Source organism: Erythrolamprus reginae, chromosome 3 (genome assembly GCF_031021105.1).
Source record: "Erythrolamprus reginae isolate rEryReg1 chromosome 3, rEryReg1.hap1, whole genome shotgun sequence".
NCBI classification, from domain to species: Eukaryota; Metazoa; Chordata; class Lepidosauria; order Squamata; family Dipsadidae; genus Erythrolamprus; species Erythrolamprus reginae.
In genome coordinates this window covers 227,325,542-227,348,476 of record NC_091952.1, presented here as the reverse complement: position 1 = coordinate 227,348,476, position 22,935 = coordinate 227,325,542, and the positions used below count along the sequence as shown (strand labels likewise).

Sequence of the window (22,935 nt, the reverse complement as noted above, 5' to 3'; positions counted from 1 at the left end):
TGTTGCACCCTTCTCTGATGAAAATCAAAACCAATAATTCAGGGTCTCCTAAGTTGCATTAGCCAGATCTAAAGCACATCACTTCTGCAAGGCTGAAACACCTTGTGTTTCTTTCAACTTTTTGCTCTCACCTTCCTACTTTTAAAAATTATGAAAATTATGGAGGACCCTACCCCAAGAGCTTATGTTTGCATAGATTCTCTTGATCAACATTTTACCCTTATTCAGAATAACACTGACACATTTATGTTTATTCAATGAATCATGTAAAAGCAACTATATCAACTTATTAAATATGAATTAATATTCTTTCATGGAAAAACACCTGTATTTTTCAACATTTTTTTTAAATGAAAAGACATTATTTTATTTTATTTGCAAATTTCTTCAGCAGATAGAGAAATAGAAGATTGACGACAGAAAAACACCTCATGGTCCATCTAATCTGCCCTTATACTATTTTCTGTATTTTTATCTTAGGATGGATTTATGTTTATCCCAGGCATGTTTAAATTCAGTTACTGTGGATTTACCAACCACATCTGGTGGAAGTTTGCTCCAAGCATCTACTACTCTTTCAGTAAAAATAATATTTTCTCACGTTGCTTCTGATCTTTTCCCCAACTAACCTCAGATTGTGCCCCCTTGTTCTTGTGTTCGCTTTCCTATTAAAAACATTTCCTTCCTGAACTTTAGATGGCAACTAATTTTGATTTTTGCAGACACCTAAGAGAGTTATCAGGGGGATTCCCTAACGTGGAATCGCACCTTAGGAAATTATATACTGTACAGTATTTAGAAAGATGCAACCCTGTAATTTTAACAGGATTATGCTCCCCACATAGCAGCAGGACTGGTGCAGCAGAGCACTTGTACACATGCGGTCCATCTCCAGCATCCAAACTGGGCTGGTAGATAGGTCGGTAGGTAGGTAGGTAGGTAGATGATAGATAGAAGATAGATAAAGATGATAGATAGATAGATAGATAGATAGATGATAGATAGATAGATAGATAGATAGATAGATAGATAGATAGATAGATGATAGATAGATAGTAGATAGATAGATAGATAGATAGATAGATAGATAGATAGATAGATAGATAGATAGATAGATAGATAGATAGATAGATAGATAGATAGATAGATAGATAGATAGATAGATAGCTGTGCAGGTTTAAGGATCGCCCATCCTGTGCCGAGCAGACCAAGCAGGTGGTCTCGCTTTCTCGCTTTCTCTGCGGCGGGCTTGTCCTCGCTCCACAGCCAAGCTGCCGCCGCGCCCTTGCCCCCCGAAAGGGATCGCTGGGGTCCCGCCGATACCTGGTGAAGGCGAAGGCCATGAGGCTGAGGATGGTGAAGCTGAGCAGGGTGATGGTGTGGGGCCGGTAGAAGAACTCCAGCGTGATGTCCTCCACTTGCTGCTCGTTGATCATGCGGAAGTGCAGCCGGTAGTTCACGTCGTCCTTGCTCAGAGTGCGGCTCCCCACATACGACGCCATGGTGGCAGCGCCTGCCTTTCTCCTCCTCCTCTTCCTCGGCGGCGATAGCGGGCCCGCTCCCGCCGCTCCCCAACCCTCGCGGCTCGGCCAAAGGGAGGAAGGGAGAAGCAGAAGGAGGCGCGCCAGCGGGCAGCGAGGGAGGCGCAGCCGGGTAGAGGAGCGAAGGGGCGGCGCGTCGCTTTAGACGTAGAGCCGGCCGCCGCCGCCTCCACCCACGAGGAAGAGCTTGCTCGGGGCCTCGCCTCCCGCTCGTGGCGTCAGGCGGAGTGCCGGGGAAGGCGACCCTCGGGAAGGCCGGGAGGGCTTCGCGGCTGTCGGGCTCCTTCAGGCGCAATTCCGAGCTGCGGGTCCAGCGGGTACTCGAAGAAAAAATTTAAAAACCTGATTTTCTCCCGAGGACGAGAGCTGCAGCGTTCCCTGGCCCAGGGTGCAGCCGGGTGAGTTGTTTGTTTCTTTTTATTTTCTCCAATATTTTTTTTATTTTAATTCTTTATTGGCCAAGTGTGATTGGACACACACAAGGGATTTGTCTTTGGTGCATATGCACTCAGTGTACATAAAAGAAAATATACATTTGTCAAACATCATTTGGTACAACACTTAATGATTGTCATATGGATCAAATAAGAAATCAGGAAACAATATTAATAAAAATCTTAAGGATACAAGCAACAAGTTACAGTCATACAGTCATAAATGGGAGGAGATGGGTAATAAGATGATAGGAGATGAGAAAGAACTACTAGTAATAGTAGTGCAGACTTAGTAAATAGTTTGACAGTGTTGAGGGAATTATTTGTTTAGCAGAGTGATGGTGTTTGAGGAAAAACTGTTCTTGTGTCTTATATTTCCTCATCTGCACCTCTATCATATTAATAAATTTGTCAGTCTGTATTCTTCTTTTTCTTTCTCATTCCCCTTTCACTCTCTACAACTCTTCCATCTACAGTGTTCCCTCGCTTTTCGCGGGGGATGTGTTCCGAGACTGCCCGCGAAAGTCGAATTTCCGCGAAGTAGAGATGCGGAAGTAAATACACTATTTTTGCCTATGAACAGTGTCACAAGCTTTCCCTTAACACTTTAAACTCCTAAATTGCAATTTTCCATTCCCTTAGCAACCATTCATATTATTACTCACTATGTTTATTTATTAAAGTTTATTTAAATTTTTTTTTATTAAAGGCAGAGAAAAGTTTGGCGATGACATATGACGTCATCAGATGGGAAAAACCGTGGTATAGGGGAAAAACCCACGAAGTATTTTTTAATTAATATTTTTGAAAAATCGTGGTAGAGACTTTTCGTGAAGTTCGAACCCGCGAAAATCGAGGAAACACTGTACTTTCCTTCCCTGCTCTCCTTCCTTCCTTCCTTCCATCTAGACTAGAACTTGGACTTAGAATAACTTTGTTACTTTGAATGTATATTTTCAACATACATTAAAATGAAATTTAGTTGCGTACAGCTCCTCAAAGGGTCTCCACCTCCAAAGTGACCCTTCAAAGTTATAATGGCACTGAAAAAAGTGACTTATGACCCCTCTTTACACTTAACAGCCGCTGTAACATCCCATGGTCATGTGATTAAAATTCAGATGCTTGACAACTGACTCACATTTTATGATGGTCATAGTGTTGTGTGTGTGGGGGGGGGTGTCATGTGGTCACCTTTTGCAACCATCTTGTATGGTAATGCTCTATTCAAGAATCTGAACTACTCTATACAAGAATCTGAACTACTCTGTACAAGAATCTGAACTACTCTATACAAGAATCTGAACTAGGAAGGAATTCAAAGTGGGCTGAACTTAGATCTCTTGTGGGCATAAAGGGATCGGAACTAATGACGTGTTTGACCTCTCCCTCAAGCTGAGCCTGGTCATCTACATTGTCACTGCAAACCAACATTACAGATCCTTATTCTAACAAATAAATGTAAATGTTCCCTTTGTCTTTTTTTTACAGATCTTAATCAGTAAGATGCCTTTGTGGACTCGACAGTTATCCAGATGTTGCTCTTTGTTAAATACACCCAATATTATAAAGAATGCAAAGCTGAGAAAGCAATCAGTAAAAATGTGGACACGTTTTCTTGAACCATCTAAGTTGCAGCACCTTTGTCCTTATGGATATTATTGCCAAATGCTGTTAAAGAACTTTAGAACTTTGCATCTGGAGACTCACAGGCAGTTCTGCAGCTCAAGTACTGAAACCCAGCAGACTTCACTTTCTTTAATTGACAAACCAAAACCTGAGGTGGTACCTACTTTAGATACTGAAGAATTGCTTCAAGGTAAGTGACAAATTTATAAGATGTTGAACAAGGTGTATTGCAGCACTAGGTCTAAAACTTTTCAACTTTTTCAATTTTTTCAACTGCGCTGGCTGCCGATTAGTCCCTGAACACAATTCAGTGTTGGTTATGACCTATAAAGCCCTATATGGCACCGGACCAGATTATTTATGGGACCATCCTCTGCCTTATGCATCCCAGCGACCGGTCAGATCCCACAGAGTCGGCCTTCTCCAGGTCCCATCAGCCAGACAATCAGTGCCTGATCTCAGCTTTGAGGAAGCCACAGTATACTATTTTATCTAAATTAGCAATAATATTGCTTATACAGCTATAAATATGGCTTTAATATAATTATACTCCATTTCAAACCTAAATCTAAATCTCCAATTGGCTTCACACTTTACCCTAATGTATAATATGACTTGTTTGATTTTATTGTGTTATATAATCCCAGGCGGTTAACAGTTTAATACAGTGTGTGGGAACCTAACATGTGTCTTTGTGTGTCTGTGTGTGTAGGAGCAAATATGCAAGCATGAAACTTGTGATACTACCTGATTGTAAAAGCAAATTTGTAGAATATTTTCTAGGTTTATAACTTTCAGAAATGAATTATAAGTTTCTTCTGCAGAGCCACAAAATTTTGAGGTGAAGTGGTGTGTGCGTGTTATTGTTTTGGGGTTTCTCATTTTTAAAAGGCAAAATCTGCCTTCCCCTTTATTTTGAAAACTGTAATGAAACTGAAGGAATAATAATCAATTTAATCCAAAGTAATAAAAGAATTCTCATTAGGTTATTTATCAGTATCCTAAGATAGCTCAGCTCTGCTCACCATATAAAAGCCACACGTTTGGTATTCTATCACTTCCTTAACTTCTGTTGGTTTTTTTCTCTTTCGTGAATTTAAGATTTGGATGATGACTTGCCTATATCTCCCTTTGAGAAAATTTCAGAAGATGAGTCTCTTCAAATCAAAGCTGCACCACCACCTCCGTTAGAATCTTTCTCACTTAAAGATTATGTTGACCATTCGGAAACATTGCGCAAATTGGTGCTTCTAGGTAAGTATAGCTCCACTTGCTAGACACTTTGTGATATGCGGGATCCAGGGGTCCAGTGGACCCCCAAATCCCATTCCTGGGTGGCCCTGCCCACCCTGCCTCTCCCAGGAGTGTCCGTGCAGCCTGTTTTGGATGCCAGGTAAGTGCAGGGCCTGCGTGGAGGCTCAAGGAGGGTGAAAAACAGGCTTCCTGGTGGCTCCAAAAGGCCCGAAACAGGCCCATTTCCAGCTTCCAGAGGACCTCTGGACCCCAGTACAGGCCGTTTTTGGCCTCCAGAGCAAAAAACAAGCCTCTCAGAAGTTCCGGAAATGGCCCATTTCTGGCCTCCGGAGCCCGGGGAAGGCAAAAATGCCCCTCCCCACCCCGTGATGCAGGAGGCGGACTAGGCCATGCCCATCATGGCCATGCCCACCCAGCAACTGGGCAGAGAACCAATTACTAAAATTTTTGAAACCCACCCTGCTGGAACTTTGCCACAACCATTTTTACCATATAACCAGTCGTGTTTTTGAATACGCAACAAATTCATCTTTGCAGAATATATTTCTCTCGTAAAATGGTTGATGGGAGGTGTACTCTATTGCAGAAATATAATTGAGGGCAGCAACCACTTTCTTTTGCACAATTTGTTTCTTTGTTTGTTTGTTTGTTTGGATTTGTATGCCGCCCCTCTCCGAGGACTCGGGGTGGCTAACAGCATGTACAAAACCAGAACGAATAATATGTTTGTGAGTGACATAGGGGAAGGTTTGGTAGGGAAGGTTTGCCTATTTGCGATGACTCTAAAGTGTGCAATAGGGTTGATATTCCTGGAGGGGTCTGTAATATGGTAAATGATTTAGCTTTACTAGATAAATGGTCAAAGCAATGGAAACTGCAGTTTAATGTTTCCAAATGTAAAATAATGCACTTGGGGGAAAGGAATCCTCAATCTGAGTATTGCATTGGCAGTTCTATGTTAGCAAAAACTTCAGAAGAGAAGGATTTAGGGGTAGTGATTTCTGACAGTCTCAAAATGGGTGAGCAGTGTGGTCGGGCAGTAGGAAAAACAAGTAGGATGCTTGGCTGCATAGCTAGAGGTATAACAAGCAGGAAGAGGGAGATTGTGATCCCCTTATATAGAGCGCTGGTGAGACCACATTTGGAATACTGTGTTCAGTTCTGGAGACCTCACCTACAAAAAGATATTGACAAAATTGAACGGGTCCAAAGACGGGCTACAAGAATGGTGGAAGGTCTTAAGCATAAAACGTATCAGGAAAGACTTCATGAACTCAATCTGTATAGTCTGGAGGACAGAAGGAAAAGGGGGGACATGATCGAAACATTTAAATATGTTAAAGGGTTAAATAAGGTTCAGGAGGGAAGTGTTTTTTAATAGGAAAGTGAACACAAGAACAAGGGGACACAATCTGAAGTTAGTTGGGGGAAAGATCAAAAGCAACGTGAGGAAATATTATTTCACTGAAAGAGTAGTAGATCCTTGGAACAAACTTCCAACACATGTGGTTGGTAAATCCACAGTAACTGAATTTAAACATGCCTGGGATAAACATATATCCATCCTAAGATAAAACACAGGAAATAGTATAAGGGCAGACTAGATGGACCATGACGTCTTTTTCTGCCGTCAGTCTTCTTTCTATGTTTCTATGTTTCTATATGACTCCAATTAATAGTACATTAAATAAAACAACCATTACATTCAGTTAAAAAGAAAACCTATCAAGCCAATCATTCAACAATCATACTTAAAACATTCATTGGTCAGGGAGAAGATCTAAAAGTCCCAAGCCTCGCGGCAAAGATAGGTTTTTAAGCTCTTTCGGAAGGCAAGGAGGGTGGGGGCAATGCGAATTTCCGTGGGATCGAAGGGTTCTTAAATGTAAGAAATTCATGAAGAATTTGGAAAATAACTGATTTAGAACTATTATTTATCTACATCTACTTCAGGATGTATACAATCAATATCATATTCAAATTTGAGTGTGGTGTATCATATTAAATTATTTGGTGTCAATAATCAATATTGTTCTGAGACCTTTAGAGAATGAAGCTGATATGTTGATTTTACCAGAATGATAGGAATCTATGAAGCTTGAGCTCTTTCTAACACAATCCTTAAGGATTTAGAGTTGCTATCTATGTTTATTCACATTAAAATGACTATAAATGAAAGATTCTGCAGTGGAACTCAAAATTGTTAAACGTAAAGGGTGGATTCAGGCATAATCAGACTTAAAACAAAACTGTTGATGTCAGTGTGATTTAAGATAGTAAATGTGTACCTTAAAGTTGACTGATTCCAGTGGGGTTGTTCCGAGTATAATCATATTTATATCTAAAGGAAAACACATAGCTCTTAGTGTTTGCATGTACAAAATTTGGCCGTGCTGCAGGACAAATATTTATTTTCACTGAATGGCTATTTAATCTGGTTTTGAATTTCTTGCAGGAGTGAACTTGTCCGAAGTGGAAAAATATCCAAATGCAGGCCAGATTCTTGTAAAACTCGATTTTGAAACTGATATTAAAAAAATCCTTCTATTTCTTAATGATATTGGTTTGAAGGATACACAATTTGGGTCATTTCTCACTAAAAATCCTTATATTTTCAACGAAGAGTTGGAAGATCTAAAAGCAAGGTAAGGACATCTGGACATTCCAACTCCCTCATCCACTAAACCTCAGATATTTAAACCTGGATTGGGTTGGAAGTCCTTGGATTTTTTGTTTGCTCCAGTGTCACCACTTTAGAATGGTAGGTTTGGTATGGTGAGAGGAGCTAAGAAGTTCTAAACAGCACTGCTGGTATGAAGAATAAAAGCTGATGAGAAAAGGAGAAATACAAAAATTCTTAAATCCGTATTGGATAGTAGATGATCCATATCATTGTACACGTACATAGGTACCTCTACTTAAGAACTTAATTCATTCTGTGGCCAGGTTCTTAAGTAGAAATGTTTTAAGAAGAAGCAACTTTTATTTATTTATTTATTTATTGGATTTGTATGCCGCCCCTCTGCGTAGACTCGGGGCGGCTAACAACAGTAATAAAAACAGCATATAACAATCCAATATTAAAACAGTTAAAAACCCTTATTATAAAACCAAACATACATACAGACATACCATGCATAAAATTGTAAAGGCCTAGGGGGAAAGGGTATCTCAGTTCCCCCATGCCTGGTGGCAGAGGTGGGTTTTAAGAAGCTTACGAAAGGCAAGGAGGGTGGGGGCAATTCTAATCTCTGGAGGGAGTTGGTTCCAGAGGACCGGGGCCGCCACAGAGAAGGCTCTTCCCCTGGGTCCCACCAAGCGACATTGTTTAGTTGACGGGACCCCGAGAAGACCCACTCTGTGGGACCTAACTGGTCGCTGGGATTCGTGCAGCAGAAGGCGGTCCCTGAGATAATCTGGTCCGGTGCCATGAAGGGCTTTATAGAATTGTGACCGGAAACTGATCAGCAACCAATGCAGACTGCGTAGTGTTGGTGTAACATGGGCATATTTGGGAAAGCCCATGACTGCTCTTGCAGCTGCGTTCTGCACGACCTGAAGTTTCTGAACACTTTTCAAAGGTAGCCCCATGTAGAGAGCATTACAGTAGTCGAGCCTCGAGGTGATGAGGGCATGAGTGACTGTGAGCAGTGACTCCTGGTCCAAATAGGGCCACAACTGGTGCACCAGGCGAACCTGGGCAAACACCCCCCTCGCCACAGCCGAAAGATGATTCCCATAGGAATCAATGTAAAAGCAAATAATGCATGCAAACCCATTAGGAAAGAAATAAAAGCTTGGAATTTGGGTGGGAGGAGGAGGAGGAAGAAGAGGAGGACAGTTGCTGCTGAAAGAAGGAGGTGAGGTGAGGGGAATAAAATAATCCAAAACTTTAAGGCTTAAAAAGGAAAAAGAGGGATTCTGAGGCAGCGAGGAGGAGCACGCGCCTTTCATATACCCGGCGCAAGGCTGCCTCCCATACACTGCGCCAGAGAGAGAAACCCAGGGGGAATGGCAAGAAACTGGGCGGGCCTTCGTGCTGCTCTCAAATTTCCTGGGAAATTTTTCTGGGCTCGGGTTCTTAAGTAGAAAGTGGTTCTTGAGAAGAGGCAAAAAAAATCTTGAACACCCGGTTCTTATCTAGAAACGTTCTTAAGTAGAGGTGTTCTTAAGTAGAGGTACCACTTATAGTCTTTTGGGTCAGTAGGTTACTAGGCTTGCTATTTTCTAAATGGATTTTGTGGCCAAAGTTTTTCCAGGCACAAACTGAACATACCAATAGTCCTCATTTAGCAACTGGTTCATTTAACAATCATTCACAGCTGTAGTGGTGACAAAAAGGTAATTTTGTGATCAATCCTCGCATTTACAACATTCATGTGTCTGTAAACCAAAGGAAAGCTGATGTAAGATCATAAACGCAATCATGGTTTCACTTATCAACCAATTCATTTAACAACCAAGTCACCAGTCTCAATTGTGGTTGCTCAAATAAGGGCTATTTGTAATTTCAGCTGATTGACATAAACAAGTATAGCAGCTGCTGTTTAGAAAGAATGCCAAGTTCTGTTCATTATTACACGATTTCTTCCCAAATAGAGTCCAATAAAATGCATGCATTGAATTTTCATGGAGGTTTTCCTGAAGTTGGAAAAAAGAGATTTTTGTTCATTTTCAGTAAAATTGGTGATGCATTCTGAATTGTAGAGACAGAATTCGATTATTGAGATTTGACTGAACACAGACATATGTTTTTCATTATAGAGCAAAATTAAAATTCCTTGTCAATAGATTGAAATGAAAAAAATAGAAGGTTAATTAGATATTCAATTCGTTTTATTTACCATTTTCTTAAAGGCTTATTATTATTCACATATTCTGGTTGAAGGGAAAATCTAACCTTTAATCAACAGAAGAAATATTTCAGTAGTTACTCCTTAAGAATAATATAATTAAAATGGGATGAAAAGAGGTTTTGTATACAATAACACCCTTGAAGTTGAAAATATCTAAGAAAATTAAAATTTAAGTATTGCTAAAAGTTATATTTATGATCAAAAAGGAATTCTGTAAACCTCATGCAGTCTTTTTGTGGTAGCCCTTCATGGCATCGGACCAGAATATCTCCGGGACCGCCTTCTGCCGCATGAATCCCAGCGACCGGTTAAGTCCCACAGAGTTGGCCTTCTCCGGGTCCCGTCAACTAAGCAATGTCGTTTGGCGGGACCCAGGAGAAGAGCCTTCTCTGTGACGGCCCCGGCCCTCTGGAACCAGCTCGCCCCAGATATCAGAGTTGCCCCCACCCTCCTTGCCTTTCGCGAGCTCCTTAAAACCCACCTCTGTCGTCAGGCATGGGGGAATTGAAATTTCACTTCCCCCTAGGCTTATAGAATTTATACATGGTATGCTTGTATGTATGAGTGGTTCTTTAAATTGGGGTTTTTAAGATTATTTTTAATATTAGATTTGTTTACATTCTTTTTATACTGTGGTTAGCCGCCCCGAGTCTTCGGAGAGGGGCAGCATACAAATCTAATAAATAAAATAAATAAATAAATAAAATAAAATAAACCTGCTCAAGGGAAATGATTACTTCTAACAGATATTAAAATTATTTTTAAAAACATGGACTCTGGAGTGCCATAGCAGCCCATTGAAGATGGAAAATTCTTAATAGGCCTACAGTGCTGGTTGGCTGTTGGTGGCAGAGAAATTGAAACACTACAATCTTTAAACCTTGATTAATTTTATTAATGAAAGATGTAAAAATGACCTGGATTTTTAATCGATTCAAGTGCAAGACCAGTATCTCTTAAGTCCCCAGAGACTTTATATAGCAGTGTTTTTAAAAGGCACCCAAAAATTAACAGTCACCTCAGTTGCTGCTGAATTATGACTTTAAACCCTAAGTCATTTGCTAGTGTGCAAAGAATGCATAATTAAAAAACTAATTTTTCAGATTTCTCAGCATCACAAGGGAATGTTAAAATCAAAGGAAACACACACACACACACACACCTTGTAGCACACAAAAGAGAAGAAAGGTTAAACTGCAATTGCTAAAAACATGGTTTCGGTTATATCTAAATGGAACCAGATTGTGAATGCTATTAAAGCAGTTTCTGGTGAAATGGTAGATTCAGAAATGGGATAAAAGTTAAGTAATTATAAGACTGTTTCAACATAACATTGGTTTTAAAAAAACCAGGAGAATGGGGAAAAAATAATATATATATTTTAAAAAACCAATTCCCTTATATAATTATCCTTCTCCCAATCTTCAAATTTTGATGAGCATGAAAAGCCTGTACAGTGGAACCCCGACATAAGAGCTGCTCTACTTAAGAGCAACTCGAGATAAGAGCTGGGAGGGAAGAGATATTTTTGTTCTACTTACAAGCCCAAATTCGAGATACAAGCGCCAAGGAGCTGTCTCCTGAAGCCAAACGCTAACTTCCGCGTTCGGCTTCAGGAGACAGCTGCGAAGCGGCGCGCGTGTTTTAAAAGGTTGCAGCCGGCCTGGGGGGCTCGGGGGGGTGCTTGCAGCTTTCTTTCTTGCTCTTTTTCTTTCTCTCTTTTACCTTCCCTTCCTCTATTTCTTCTTTTCTTTCTCCTTCCCACCTTCTTCCCTCCCACCCTCCCTTCACTCATTCCTCTCTTACTCTCCCCTTTCATAAGTTTCCTTCCTTCCTTCCTCTGTTCCTGTCCCTTCCCCCTTTCTTTCTTTCTTTCTTTCTTTCTTTTTTGCTTTCTTTCTTGCTCTTTTTCTTTCTCTCTTTTACCTTCCCTTCCTCTATTTCTTCTTTTCTTTCTCCTTCCCACCTTCTTCCCTCCCTCCCTCCCTTCACTCATTCCTCTCTTACTCTCCCCTTTCATAAGTTTCCTTGCTTCCTTCCTCTGTTCCTGTCCCTTCCCTCTTTCCTTCCTTCCTTCCCACCCTCCGTCCATTCATTCACCCATTCCTCTCTTGATCGCTTAAAGCCGGTCCCTGGTGCAAAAAGGGTTGGGGACTTCTGTCCTACAGGATTGGGTGGCAGAGAAGTTGAACATATGTAAATTTAAAAGTTTAAGAAAGTTTACAAGTTAAGTGAAAGAAACTTCATTATTCATTTATATGTACATGTACATTTCTTCATTAAAAACATGTCTTTCTGCATAATTTAGACTAACTTTGTGAGTTTTTTGAGGGCTGGAACCAATTAAAATTATTTACATTAATTCCTATGGGGAAAAGTCGTTCGAGATAAGAGCTGCTCGACTTAAGAGCCCAGGTCCAGAACGAATTAAACTCGTATCTCGAGGTACCACTGTACATTGTTTCTGTGTAATATTTGGAGAATACGCTACCTACATTTGGGGGAGGTTAACTAAAATAAAACAATGAGAACATTACAGTTGGTTCTTTATGGGTCAGTTGGCAATGCCAAGAGCATGTTAATTTTGGGTTCCTTTTCAAGTTAATTCTTTTTTACTGTGCCTTTGTAAACTACAACATTATAGTGGAAGTGTTTATCCAAGTCTGTTTGGCCAGTTTGCCCTCAATGCTTTCTGAGATTCACAATTGCCCTTCTGTCCAGAAAGCCTGCCTCCCCAGCAAACAGGTTTTCATGAACTGAATAGTATTAAGGCTTCTATTCTAAGAAATAGGCTGGAAGAACAATGAATGTCCAACATGAATTTCCAGCACTTTTTCTATGGTTATGTCTTTTCGACAGAGAAAGAATGTAAATCTTTAGAGCCACTGTTTGATGTTTCTTGATTTATTTAAACATGCCATTTAAGTTCATTAAGAGCTTTTCCTTAGAATCAAAATGTATTTGCATTCAGTTGCAAAAAAATATTTTTGCATGTTTATTTTAGTGTGTCATATGAAATATTAAGATCACATTGCAAAACCTGGCAAGTATTGACAGAATTTTTATTTAAAATGCAGCTGGAAATAGTTAACTAATTCTTTAACGTTTTTACGTTGTGGTTTTATTCTCATTAATTGGAAATTATAGGTTTGTTTTACCATTGTTGTTAGCCGCCCCGAGTCTGCGGAGAGGGGCGGCTTACAAATCCAATAAATAAATAAAATAAATAAATAAATTATGGTATTTTGCTTTAGTCAAAACTTTTCAACACTTCATTTTAGCTGCTTTGCTTGTTACTATTATTGAAATATCTGCTTTGATAGATAATGCCAAGGAATGTGGTCATTTGGATAAATGGTTGCTTTGCTTTCTTTCATTATAAATGAATGTATGTCCCTATTTTCCAGGGTTGAGTATCTAATATCAAAACAATTTCCCAAAGAAGCAGTTACACAAATGGTCTTAAGGGCTCCATCTTTACTCCTCTTTTCTGTGGAAAATCTGGATGATAGATTGGGTTTCTTCCAAAATGTACTTGGACTAAATCCAAGAAAGGTACCTTTTCCTTTTCTTTTAAAGACCACTTTAGATTGAAATGAGAACTATGTAGCATTCCATTTGTTTTGAATTTAGCAACAACTGGAGAGATGGTGAAAATTTCTATTTTTATTACAGTATATATTTGCCCGCAATATGTGAATATGTAGTTGAAAAAAATAATCAAAAATCATAAACAGATAGTAAGAAATTTAAAAATTTTCTATGTACATTTATCTAGATGACAGAGAATAGCCATTAGACCCATTTTTCTGAAAAAAAATGTATATAGTATTGTCATAGGTTAGCCCAAAAAAATCCATTGCCATGGAAATTGAAGTAATTGAGTCATGATGTTCAACATATGTGTATAAATTGTTGAACCTAAAATTCTGTTGAGATCTTATCTATGTTATAAAATACATTCCTATATTATTCACACTGTAGATTGTATACTGTATTTTTTTCTTACATAACCATAACATCCAAATAAGAAAATCTGTGTCTGTAATTCCATACCTGAGGCACAATAGCTTCCCATGAATACAGATGCCTTTCCAAGCAGATGCATGAGCAAAAATATCATTGCTTGCTTTTAAAATTACTTATGTATGGAAACTGCCAATATATTAAAATAAATTGTCTTCCAATGCAATTTTACCATATTATATATGTCCCTATTTTTTCAACTAGAATAATATTGCCTATATATCAGTATAAATAGACTCTGCCAAAGAAATACAAATGTTTGTTTTAACCTAAATGTATATTATTTAATACATATTGATATGTTTTTGAATGTAGACTAGAAATCTGATAACCCGTCTTCCAAGATTGCTGACTGGTGAACTTGAACCAATTGAAGAAAATCTTGCAGTAAGTCTCCTTTTAGCAATTATTGTAAAATCTTTATTTTAATTCATAAAGGTTGTTAAGAGTCATGCAAGATAGCAGCTGGACCAATTTCACAGGTTCCAATTCTACTTTAAACTTAACATATACAGTAGTCCCTCACCTAGCGCTGGTGTTACGTTCCAGACCCGGCCGCAATAGGTGAAATCCGCGATGGGGAATTTATCGACTGATAGTACTTATTTAAGTATTTATATTGTAATTGTTTGGTAAGTTTTCATTGTTTTAAGTGTTTATAAACCCTTCCCACCCAGTATTTATTTTAGATACAGTATTTAAATACAGTATTTACAATTTTTTTGAAAAACCTGCCGATCAAGTTCGGCAGGCTGTTTAAATCTGCCGATCGACTTCCTCAGAAACCCGCGAACCAGCGAAGATCCGCGAATGATTTTTCTCATTAATATTTCTTGAAAACCCGCGATGAAGTGAAGCCGCATTAGGTGAAGTGCGGTATAGCGAGGGACTACTGTAACAGGAATAGTACCCTAGTACATATAAAGTGTTTTGCACAAGCCCTGTGACTTTGAAACTGGAATGTTTCCAAATGTAAAATAATGCACTCAGGGAAAAGAAATCCTCAATCTGAGTATTGTATTGGCTGTTCTGTGTTAGCAAAAACTTCAGAAGAGAAGGATTTAGGGGTAGTGATTTCTGACAGTCTCAAAATGGGTGAACATTATGGTCCGGTGGTAGGGAAAACAAGTAGAATACTTGGCTGCATAGCTAGAGGTATAACAAGCAGGAAGAGGGAGATTGTTATCCCACTGTATAGAGCGCTGGTGAGACCACATTTGGTGTACTGTGTTCAGTTCTGGAGCCCTCACCTACAAAAAGATATTGATAAAATTGAACGGGTCCAAAGACGGGCTACAAAAATGGTGGAAGGTCTTCAGCATAAATCTTATCAGGAAAGACTTCATGAACTCAATCTGAAGGGAAGAAGGGAAAGAGGGGACATGATCGAGACATTTAAATATGTTAAAGAGTTAAATAAGGTTCAGGAGAGAAGTGTTTTTAATAGGAAAGTGAACACAAGAACAAGGGGGCACAATCTGAGGTTAGTTGGGGGAAAGATCAGAAGCAACATGAGAAAATATTTTACTGAAAGCATAGTAGATACTTGGAACAAACTTCCAGCAGACGTGGTTGAGTCTTCGAAGAGGGGTGGCATACAAATCTAATAAATAAATAAATAAGTCCACAGTAACTGAATTTAAACATGCCTGGGATAAACATATATCCATCGTAAGATAAAATATAGGAAATAGTATAAGGGCAGACTAGATGGACCATGAGGTCTTTTTCTGCCGTCAATCTTCTATGTTTCTATGTAGTAAGTTTCTTTAAGTTCTTTATAAATACAGAAATATGATGAAAAACTAATGTGAGGTAGTGCTTTGTATACTAACTTGTGTGTTGCTACTTAACAAGCCAAAAATATTGGAGTGTCTGTATGTTTAATGTGATGTGTGAATCTCATTATGGGTTAGGTTTGTATGGAATAGGCTAATTTTTTTACTTTTTAAAACACGGCATTGTGTTATGTCCAGCAATATATATAGTATTCAAGTGAAATCAATTAATGTTAGAAAAACTTTTGAATGCTCAATAACAGTAGTTAACATTGTGTGTCTGTTGAAAGGTGAGACTTTCTTTTTTGTTTCAGTATTTTAAAGCAGAGGTCCCCAACCTTTTTTGCACCAGGGACCGGCTTTAAGCTAGACCAGTTTTCCATGGCCCGGTGGGGGGGGGGGGGGAGCTAGCTGTCAGCGGCGCCGTAAAAGGGGCGATCAAGAGAGGAATGGGTGAATGAATGGACGGAGGGTGGGAAGGAAGGAAGGAAAGAGGAAAGGGACAGGAACAGAAGAAGGGTGCAAAGGAAGAAAGGAAAGGTGTGAAAGGGGAGAGTAAGAGAGGAAGGAGTGAAAGAAGGGAATGAGGGAGGAAAGAAGGGAGGAAGGAAAAGGAAAGCAAGAAATGGAGGGAGGAAAGGAAGGAAGGAAAGAAAGAAAGAAGGGGGGAAGGGACAGGAACAGAGGAAGGAAGCAAGGAAACTTATGAAAGGGGAGAGTAAGGGAAGAAGGTAGGAAGGAGAAAGAAAAGAAGAAATAGAGGAAGGGAAGGTAAAAGAGAGAAAGAAAAAGAGCAAGAAAGAAAGAAAGAGAAAGAAAGAAAGAGAAAGAAAGAAAGAAAGGCAACTTCAAAGAAAGGCTCACTGAGCATCTCTCACTCTCTCTTTCTATCCCTCTTTCTTTCTTTCTCTTCCTTTCTCTCTCTCCTCTTCCTTTATCTCCTCTCTCTCTCCCTCTCTCTTTCTCTCCCCCCTCTCTCCCCTTTCCCTCTCTCTTTCTCTCTCTCCCTCTCTTGCTATCTCTCCCCCCTTTCCCTCTCTCTTTCTCTCTCTCCCTCTCTTGCTCTCTCCCCCCTCTCCCTCTCTCTTTCTCCCTCTCCCTCTCTTTCTCTCTCTCCCCCCCTCTTTCTCTCTCTTCTTCTCACTTTCTCTCTCTTGTTTTCTTTCTGTCTCTTTTGCTTTCTCTCTCACTCTTTCTTGTTTTCTTTCTCACGCTCTTTCTCTCTTGTTCTCTCTCTTGCTATCTCTTTCTCCCCCCCTTTCTCTCACTCTCTCTTTCTCACTTTCTCTCTATCTTGCTGTCTGTTGCTATCACTCACTCTCGTTCTCCGTTCTTCTCAGCGGTGACGCGCGCACGCCCTGCCCGCCTCACCTTTGCGAGAGCACTTTCGCCCCGGGCTCTCAGCAAGGGGGTTTGCAGGAGAGGTGGGGCCGGCGAAGGTGATATTCAATGTCGGGGGCGCACGGGCGGTTGCACGCGCTCCCTATCTCCCTGCTAGCCCACTCGGAATATTCAAAATAAGAAAAGCCTTCGCCGGCAAAGGTTTTTCTTATTTTGAATACTCCGAGTGGGCTAGCAGGGAGATAGGGAGCGCGTGCAACCGCCCGTGCGCCCCCGACATTGAAGACCTCCGCTGAGAAAAGCCTTTGCCGGCATTTCCTCTTGGCATCAAGGAGGCGCAGCGGCGGGCGGAGAGAGGGAAGGGGGGGGCAGCGGCGTCCCTCCTGGCCTTGGCGGGCCGCCCGACCCTCCCCACCTCCTGCAAACGTGGCGGGCGGCGGGGGGGGAGAGCGAGGAGCCGGTTCTGGCGGGCGCGGGGCTTGGCTGGCTGGCGGGGGGAGCGCCGCTGGTGGTGCGGAAAGGCCGAGGGGGCCCTGGCGCCGCGGACCGGCTAAAAACCCCCAACGGCCCGGTGCCGGTCCGCGGACCGGCGGTTGGGGACCTCTGTTTTAAAGCATGAGAATACAAATCACGCAAGGATTGTGGAAAGATATTGTAACTTGTTTTATTTTGGCCGCTCCACAGAATGTGTTGAACATGTAATATTTTAAAAATTTGAGGAAGAAAATAATATTTTTTTCTGAAAATATTGTTCCAATTTCATCTGTTTTTCTGGCTTCTTTCAAATTTCAAAATGGATTCATAGCAATCACTCTCTTTTTCAGGTGTATGAGGAAGAACTTGGATTTAGTAAGAATGAAATCCGCCATATTGCACACACAGTCCCTAAAAACTTAAGTATGGGCAAAAAGAAGTTAACACAGATCTTTGATTATGTGCATAATGTAATGGGCATTCCCCACAGACTTATGGTACATTTTCCTCAGGTAAGAATTTTGAAATGTATGTAATTACTAGTCATTGTGTCAGGATTCGAAAGAAAACTCCACGACATAGATTTCCTCTAAGTTCCATTTTATTATAGACAGTCATATTGGCACATCTGGGAAAACCCAAATCTGAAAGCTTCCAGTTTTCCACACCCAAAATAAAGTTCAAGTCCCTGCTCTAGCACTCACATGTCCCTCACATTGTCCAATCAATGCACCATCCCAACTAGAGATGCCCCCCAGGCACATACCTCCAGGTGCAGGGCAGAGTGACACTGACTCTCGGAGAAAAGAATGTTATTTTGACTATATATTAGTCAAAATATTTATATTTGCTATTTTAACAAACTCAAACTCAACCCAGACAAGACCGAGTGGTTGTGGGTCTTGCTTCCCAAGGACAATTCCATCTGTCCATCCATTACCCTGGAGGGGGGAACTACTGACCCCCTCAGAGAGGGTTCGCAACTTGGGCGTCCTCCTCGATCCACAGCTGACATTGGAACATCATCTTTCAGCTGTGGCAAGGAGGGCGTTTGCCCAGGTTCGCCTGGTGCACCAGTTGCGGCCCTATTTGGACAGGGAGTCATTGCTCACAGTCACTCATGCCCTCATCACCTCGAGGTTCGATTACTGCAACGCTCTCTACATGGGGCTACCTTTGAAAAGTGTTCAGAAACTTCAGATCGTGCAGAACGCAGCCACGAGAGCCATCATGGGGCTTCCAAGATTCGCCCACGTTTCCACAACACTCCGTGGCTTGCATTGGCTGCCGATCAGTTTCCGGTCACAATTCAAAGTGTTGGTTATGACCTTTAAAGCCCTACGTGGCATTGGACCAGAGTACCTCCGGAACCGCCTGCTACCGCACGAATCCCAGCGACCGATAAGGTCCCACAGAGTTGGCCTTCTCCGGGTCCCGTCGACTAAACAATGTTGTTTAGCGGGCCCCAGGGGAAGAGGCTTCTCTGTGGTGGCCCCGGCCCTCTGGAATCAACTCCCCCCGGAGATTAGAACTGCCCCCACCCTCTCTTTCGTAAACTACTCAAGACTCACTTACACCGCCAGGCATGGGGGGGTTGAGACACCTTTCCCCCAGGCTCTTTTATACTTTGTTTTATGTTTGGTATGAATGTGTTGTTTGGTTTTTTAAATAATGATAGGGTTTTATATGTTTTTTAATATTAGATTTGTTCTACTATAATATTGTTTTTATTATTGTTGTGAGCCGCCCCGAGTCTTCGGAGAGGGGCGGCATACAACTCTAATAAATTATTATTATTATTATTATTATTATTATTATTATTATTATTATTATTATTATTATATCCCCACTCACAAAATCCCCCCTCCCAGGTTCCCTTAGCACTAAATGCGGGGAACCTGAAGATCCAACTCCCAAGATGGTTTCCAGGCCTGACACATTGGAGCACAAAATGGGAAAAGTAGCTTAAGGGGAACTCATGAAGATTGTAGACCAGTGATTCTTGACCTTTCTGATGCCACGACCCCTTAATACAGTTCCTCATGTTGTGGTCACCCCCAACCACAAGTCTAGCACCAATTCTCGCAACAGAGCTTTAATCTGATTGGCAGGAAGGTCAGAGGGACACTCCCACTTTAAACGCCTGATTGGTCGGATTTGTAAAAATATGTTTCAAGGCACCAGACTAGAAGCTTTAGTTCCTAACATCATGGGAAATTTGTATTTTCCCATAGTCTTAGGCAATCCCTGTGAAACAGTTGTTCAACCCCCAAAGGGAAATAATTATAAAATAGCATATCAGCCAAAAACATTCAGTTAACATAACCACTACCAAAAAAACAGGCTCATCCAATTCCCAAGATGTAAAGATATTGATCAATTTATTTTAAAACATAAGTGAAATTATCCATATTTAGGAAAATTACTTGCACACATCAGTAGTTTTAATGACCTGTTGCTCAATACCATGTTTGCTCAGAACTGTATGCCACTGATTTCAGTATGACTTTTTTCCAAATAAGATACATTTCATTTTTTTTCTATTTTAGATTTTTAATACAAAGTTATTACGAATCAAAGAAAGACATCTATTTCTTAAGTTCCTGGGAAGGGCCCAATATGATCCAGAGCAACCAAGCTACATCTCTTTGGAAAAACTGATTGCCTTGCCAGATAATATGTTTTGTGCTGAAGTTGCTAAAGCAGACGTAACAGACTTTGAAAATTTTTTGAAAACGCTGTAAAGAAGAAATATAAACACGTCTGGTAATTGTTCTGCCGGGCTCAACGGCACGACCCCCAAATTAGGTACAAAGGCATGAATTCAAACACACACTTGAAAAGTCAAGAACAAAGTTTTTATCAAAAATAAAAGGAAAGCAAAACACCCTTTTTGCAGTCAAAGGGCACACTTTCAAAACGACAGACTTGAAGGCAGTGAAAAGTAATAAACACAAACCAATTAGCAAGCAGCTGTGAAAACATCACAGCTACCCTTCTTCAACCGTTGGCAACTCACACAAAGTCCTGGGATCGATGCAAAGAGAGTCCTTGAGACTAAAGCCACTTCCTCTTTCTCTGAATAGTTAATCTTCCATACTGAGAGGCTGGCACGCTGCCCATTTAACAGCATCCCTAATTAGTTGAACCACACCCAACCACAGGTGAACTCTCTTATCTCTTGTAATACCTATGTAGCTGCTCCTTTCTATTCATTGCCCTGCGCCAGCGTACGTCAATGAATGCTTCTTCATCTGAGTCCAGTGAAGACGATAAGGAGGAGGATGAAGTGCTTCCTAATTGGCTGTCTGCCAGGCCCTCCTCTGAGGATCCCAGTTCACATTCACTCCCTGTGTCGCTGTCAGCAGCAGACGGCAGTAACACTGGCCTCTGACACTGCGAAGATTCATCCACATCCACCCCCACAGTCCATGGGGCAGGAGCCAGAGCCAACCACAACTTTCTTACTGCACATTTTGGCAAAACTTTGTCAATAAGCAAAATGTCTGCTCAATAAGCAAACAAATTTAGAAATAAGATGCAACTTATATCCAAGTGTGCTGATAAATGTTAAAGAAGAAAACCAAACATCATAAACCAAATAAAAGGATGATAGTGTCATGAGTGAAGCCACTAGTGTTTTCCACCAATGCCTTAAAATGTAATGTTTACCTAACAGTATCTGGTTTTAGATTTATTCCACGGTGAATAAATCAATATTATATACAACAGAGAATTCTAGTAGCATCATTTTAGACGAACATAAATGTGAGATACAGCTCACTTTATCAGACACTTCATCAAGAGCCTCGGTGGTGCAATGGTTAGAGTGCAGTACTGCAAGCTACTTCTGCTAATCACCAGCTGTCAGTAGTTTGGCAGATCAAATTTCAGTAGGCACAAAGTTGAGTCAGCCTTCCATTCTTCCAAGGTCGGTAAAATGAGGATCCAGATTGTTGGGGGCAATATGCTTACCATCTGTAAACTGCTTAGAGCCAGCTGTAAAGCACTGAAGCAGTATACAAGTCTAAATGCTATTGCTAATGCTAGATACAGCAGAGTTATTAGACTGATACAAGATTTAAACTGGGAAGAGATGGAGGAAGGAGTTGTTATGCCACGTACAGGTTATCTTCGAGACAAATTAAAATTTTCCTATTAAATATACTGTGTAACCGTAATAACTATAAATAACTTCAAACCAAGAGTCTGTTTTTCATCCATTTTAGAGGCTATATTCACCCCATGATAATGTTTTTGCATAACTGCATTCTACAATTGCATAATTTTGTGGCATATTCCAACCCCTATTGCAGAATTTTTTTTAACGGGGGGAAAAAAGGGTTGATTATTAGAGTTTTTCATTGCAGTGAATATAAATGATATATTTTATTTAACATTTAAGCATTGAACAATATGAAAATTAAAAATTTGTAGAGATAAGAGTATGTCACCAAAAATGACATGGTGTGGCACACATCTTAGAGGTTTGTCTCAATGGTCTAGACACAATGGATTTTATACGCTTTCATTCTACTCTCAACTTTTGCATTGCAAGGAATTGTAGTGATTTACTGACCTTGGTCTTTATGCAAGTGAGTTTTGTATCGACAGCTCTATTCTAGGACATATTTGATATGATCTTAGGATCATAACAGATCCAGTGAAGATTTGATCTACATTTCCAATGCAGAAATTATTAACTGCAGGGAGGTTGCTTCCTGGGGTATCCATGATGTACAAAGTCAGCATTTGTATTTTAAATGGAAAAGCAGAATTTTCAAGAAACTTTTTTTCCTTAATTCTTATATCCCTTACTCCTTCCCAATTAAGTAATCAAATTTCCTGAAGTTCTTAGAATTTTCTCTGCACTACTATTAGTCTGAGAGGAGGCAAGCTAATGTGCTTCCTAAAGCTGGTGTACATCCTTTTTTGCTGGTATATAAATGACAGTAAAAGTTAGGTGTCTTGTGGTAAATGTTCTTGCTGCTTTGTTTTGCTGTGTGATTGGATTTACTCCCTAAAGAAGCGTGGATGCAAAATGGAAACATTTCCATATATAATTTAAGAAATCAAGTTCAACTAAAGAACTTGGAATGTTATTGTGTGAGCTACACCATGAAAAGAGATTCTGCGCCTTACAGGCAATCCGATTTGACTTGTAATTCCAAAATACATATTCACATTAAACTATTTAATAAACAGTAATACAAATTATGGAGGTTAATTCAGAAGGAAAGGAGAAACCTAATATTTGGATATGATACTTTCTAAAATATAGCATGATGTCATAATTGACAATTTACTTGTATACCACCCAGGGTCCCTCTGTGAGGGAGATGGGCAATTTCTATATTTGATAAATAATAAATATTTTATGAAAAGTTATGGATTTGTTTTAAAATATTGGCATTAGTTCATAGTGCAAAGAGGCACAAAGGAATCTGTATTTTGTTCAGTCTGCTCATTTACTCTGGGAATTCAGTGCTTTGCCAGCATTCAACTTGATTATAATTTAGATCATTTGTAAACACATACTTGGTAATTATTCTATGATTGAGGAATATTTTATTCATTTATTAGGTTTTTATCCCACTTTTAT

General features: G+C 40.2%; 2 protein-coding genes across 2 annotated transcripts in view; one reads left to right on the top strand and one right to left on the bottom strand.

The window, feature by feature from the left end:
- The window catches only part of PTDSS1 (phosphatidylserine synthase 1), a 48,852-nt gene extending 46,978 nt beyond the window's left edge, over positions 1–1,874 (bottom strand). The window contains exon 1 of the mRNA XM_070748080.1: positions 1,324–1,874. Within this exon, the coding sequence (XP_070604181.1) occupies positions 1,324–1,502 (179 nt within the window). The 5' untranslated portion in view covers positions 1,503–1,874. The remainder of the gene's footprint in view (positions 1–1,323) is intronic.
- MTERF3 (mitochondrial transcription termination factor 3) lies at positions 1,664–21,540 on the top strand. Its single transcript, XM_070748081.1, has 8 exons — positions 1,664–1,939; positions 3,467–3,794; positions 4,706–4,858; positions 7,314–7,503; positions 13,122–13,269; positions 14,056–14,127; positions 17,684–17,845; positions 19,883–21,540. The coding sequence occupies exons 2-8, from the start codon at positions 3,482–3,484 to the stop codon at positions 20,075–20,077; spliced, it is 1,233 nt and encodes a 410-aa protein (XP_070604182.1). The 5' UTR covers positions 1,664–1,939; positions 3,467–3,481; the 3' UTR covers positions 20,078–21,540.
- Positions 21,541–22,935: the final 1,395 nt, after the last annotated feature.

Coding starts and splice junctions, on each gene's coding strand:
- MTERF3 (XM_070748081.1), top strand. CDS start 3,482: ATGCCTTTGTGGACTCGACAGTTATCCAGATGTTGCTCTTTGTTAAAT. Junction 7,504..13,121: donor TTGGAAGATCTAAAAGCAAG/GTAAGGACATCT, acceptor CCTATTTTCCAG/GGTTGAGTATCTAATATCAA. Junction 14,128..17,683: donor CAATTGAAGAAAATCTTGCA/GTAAGTCTCCTT, acceptor TCTCTTTTTCAG/GTGTATGAGGAAGAACTTGG.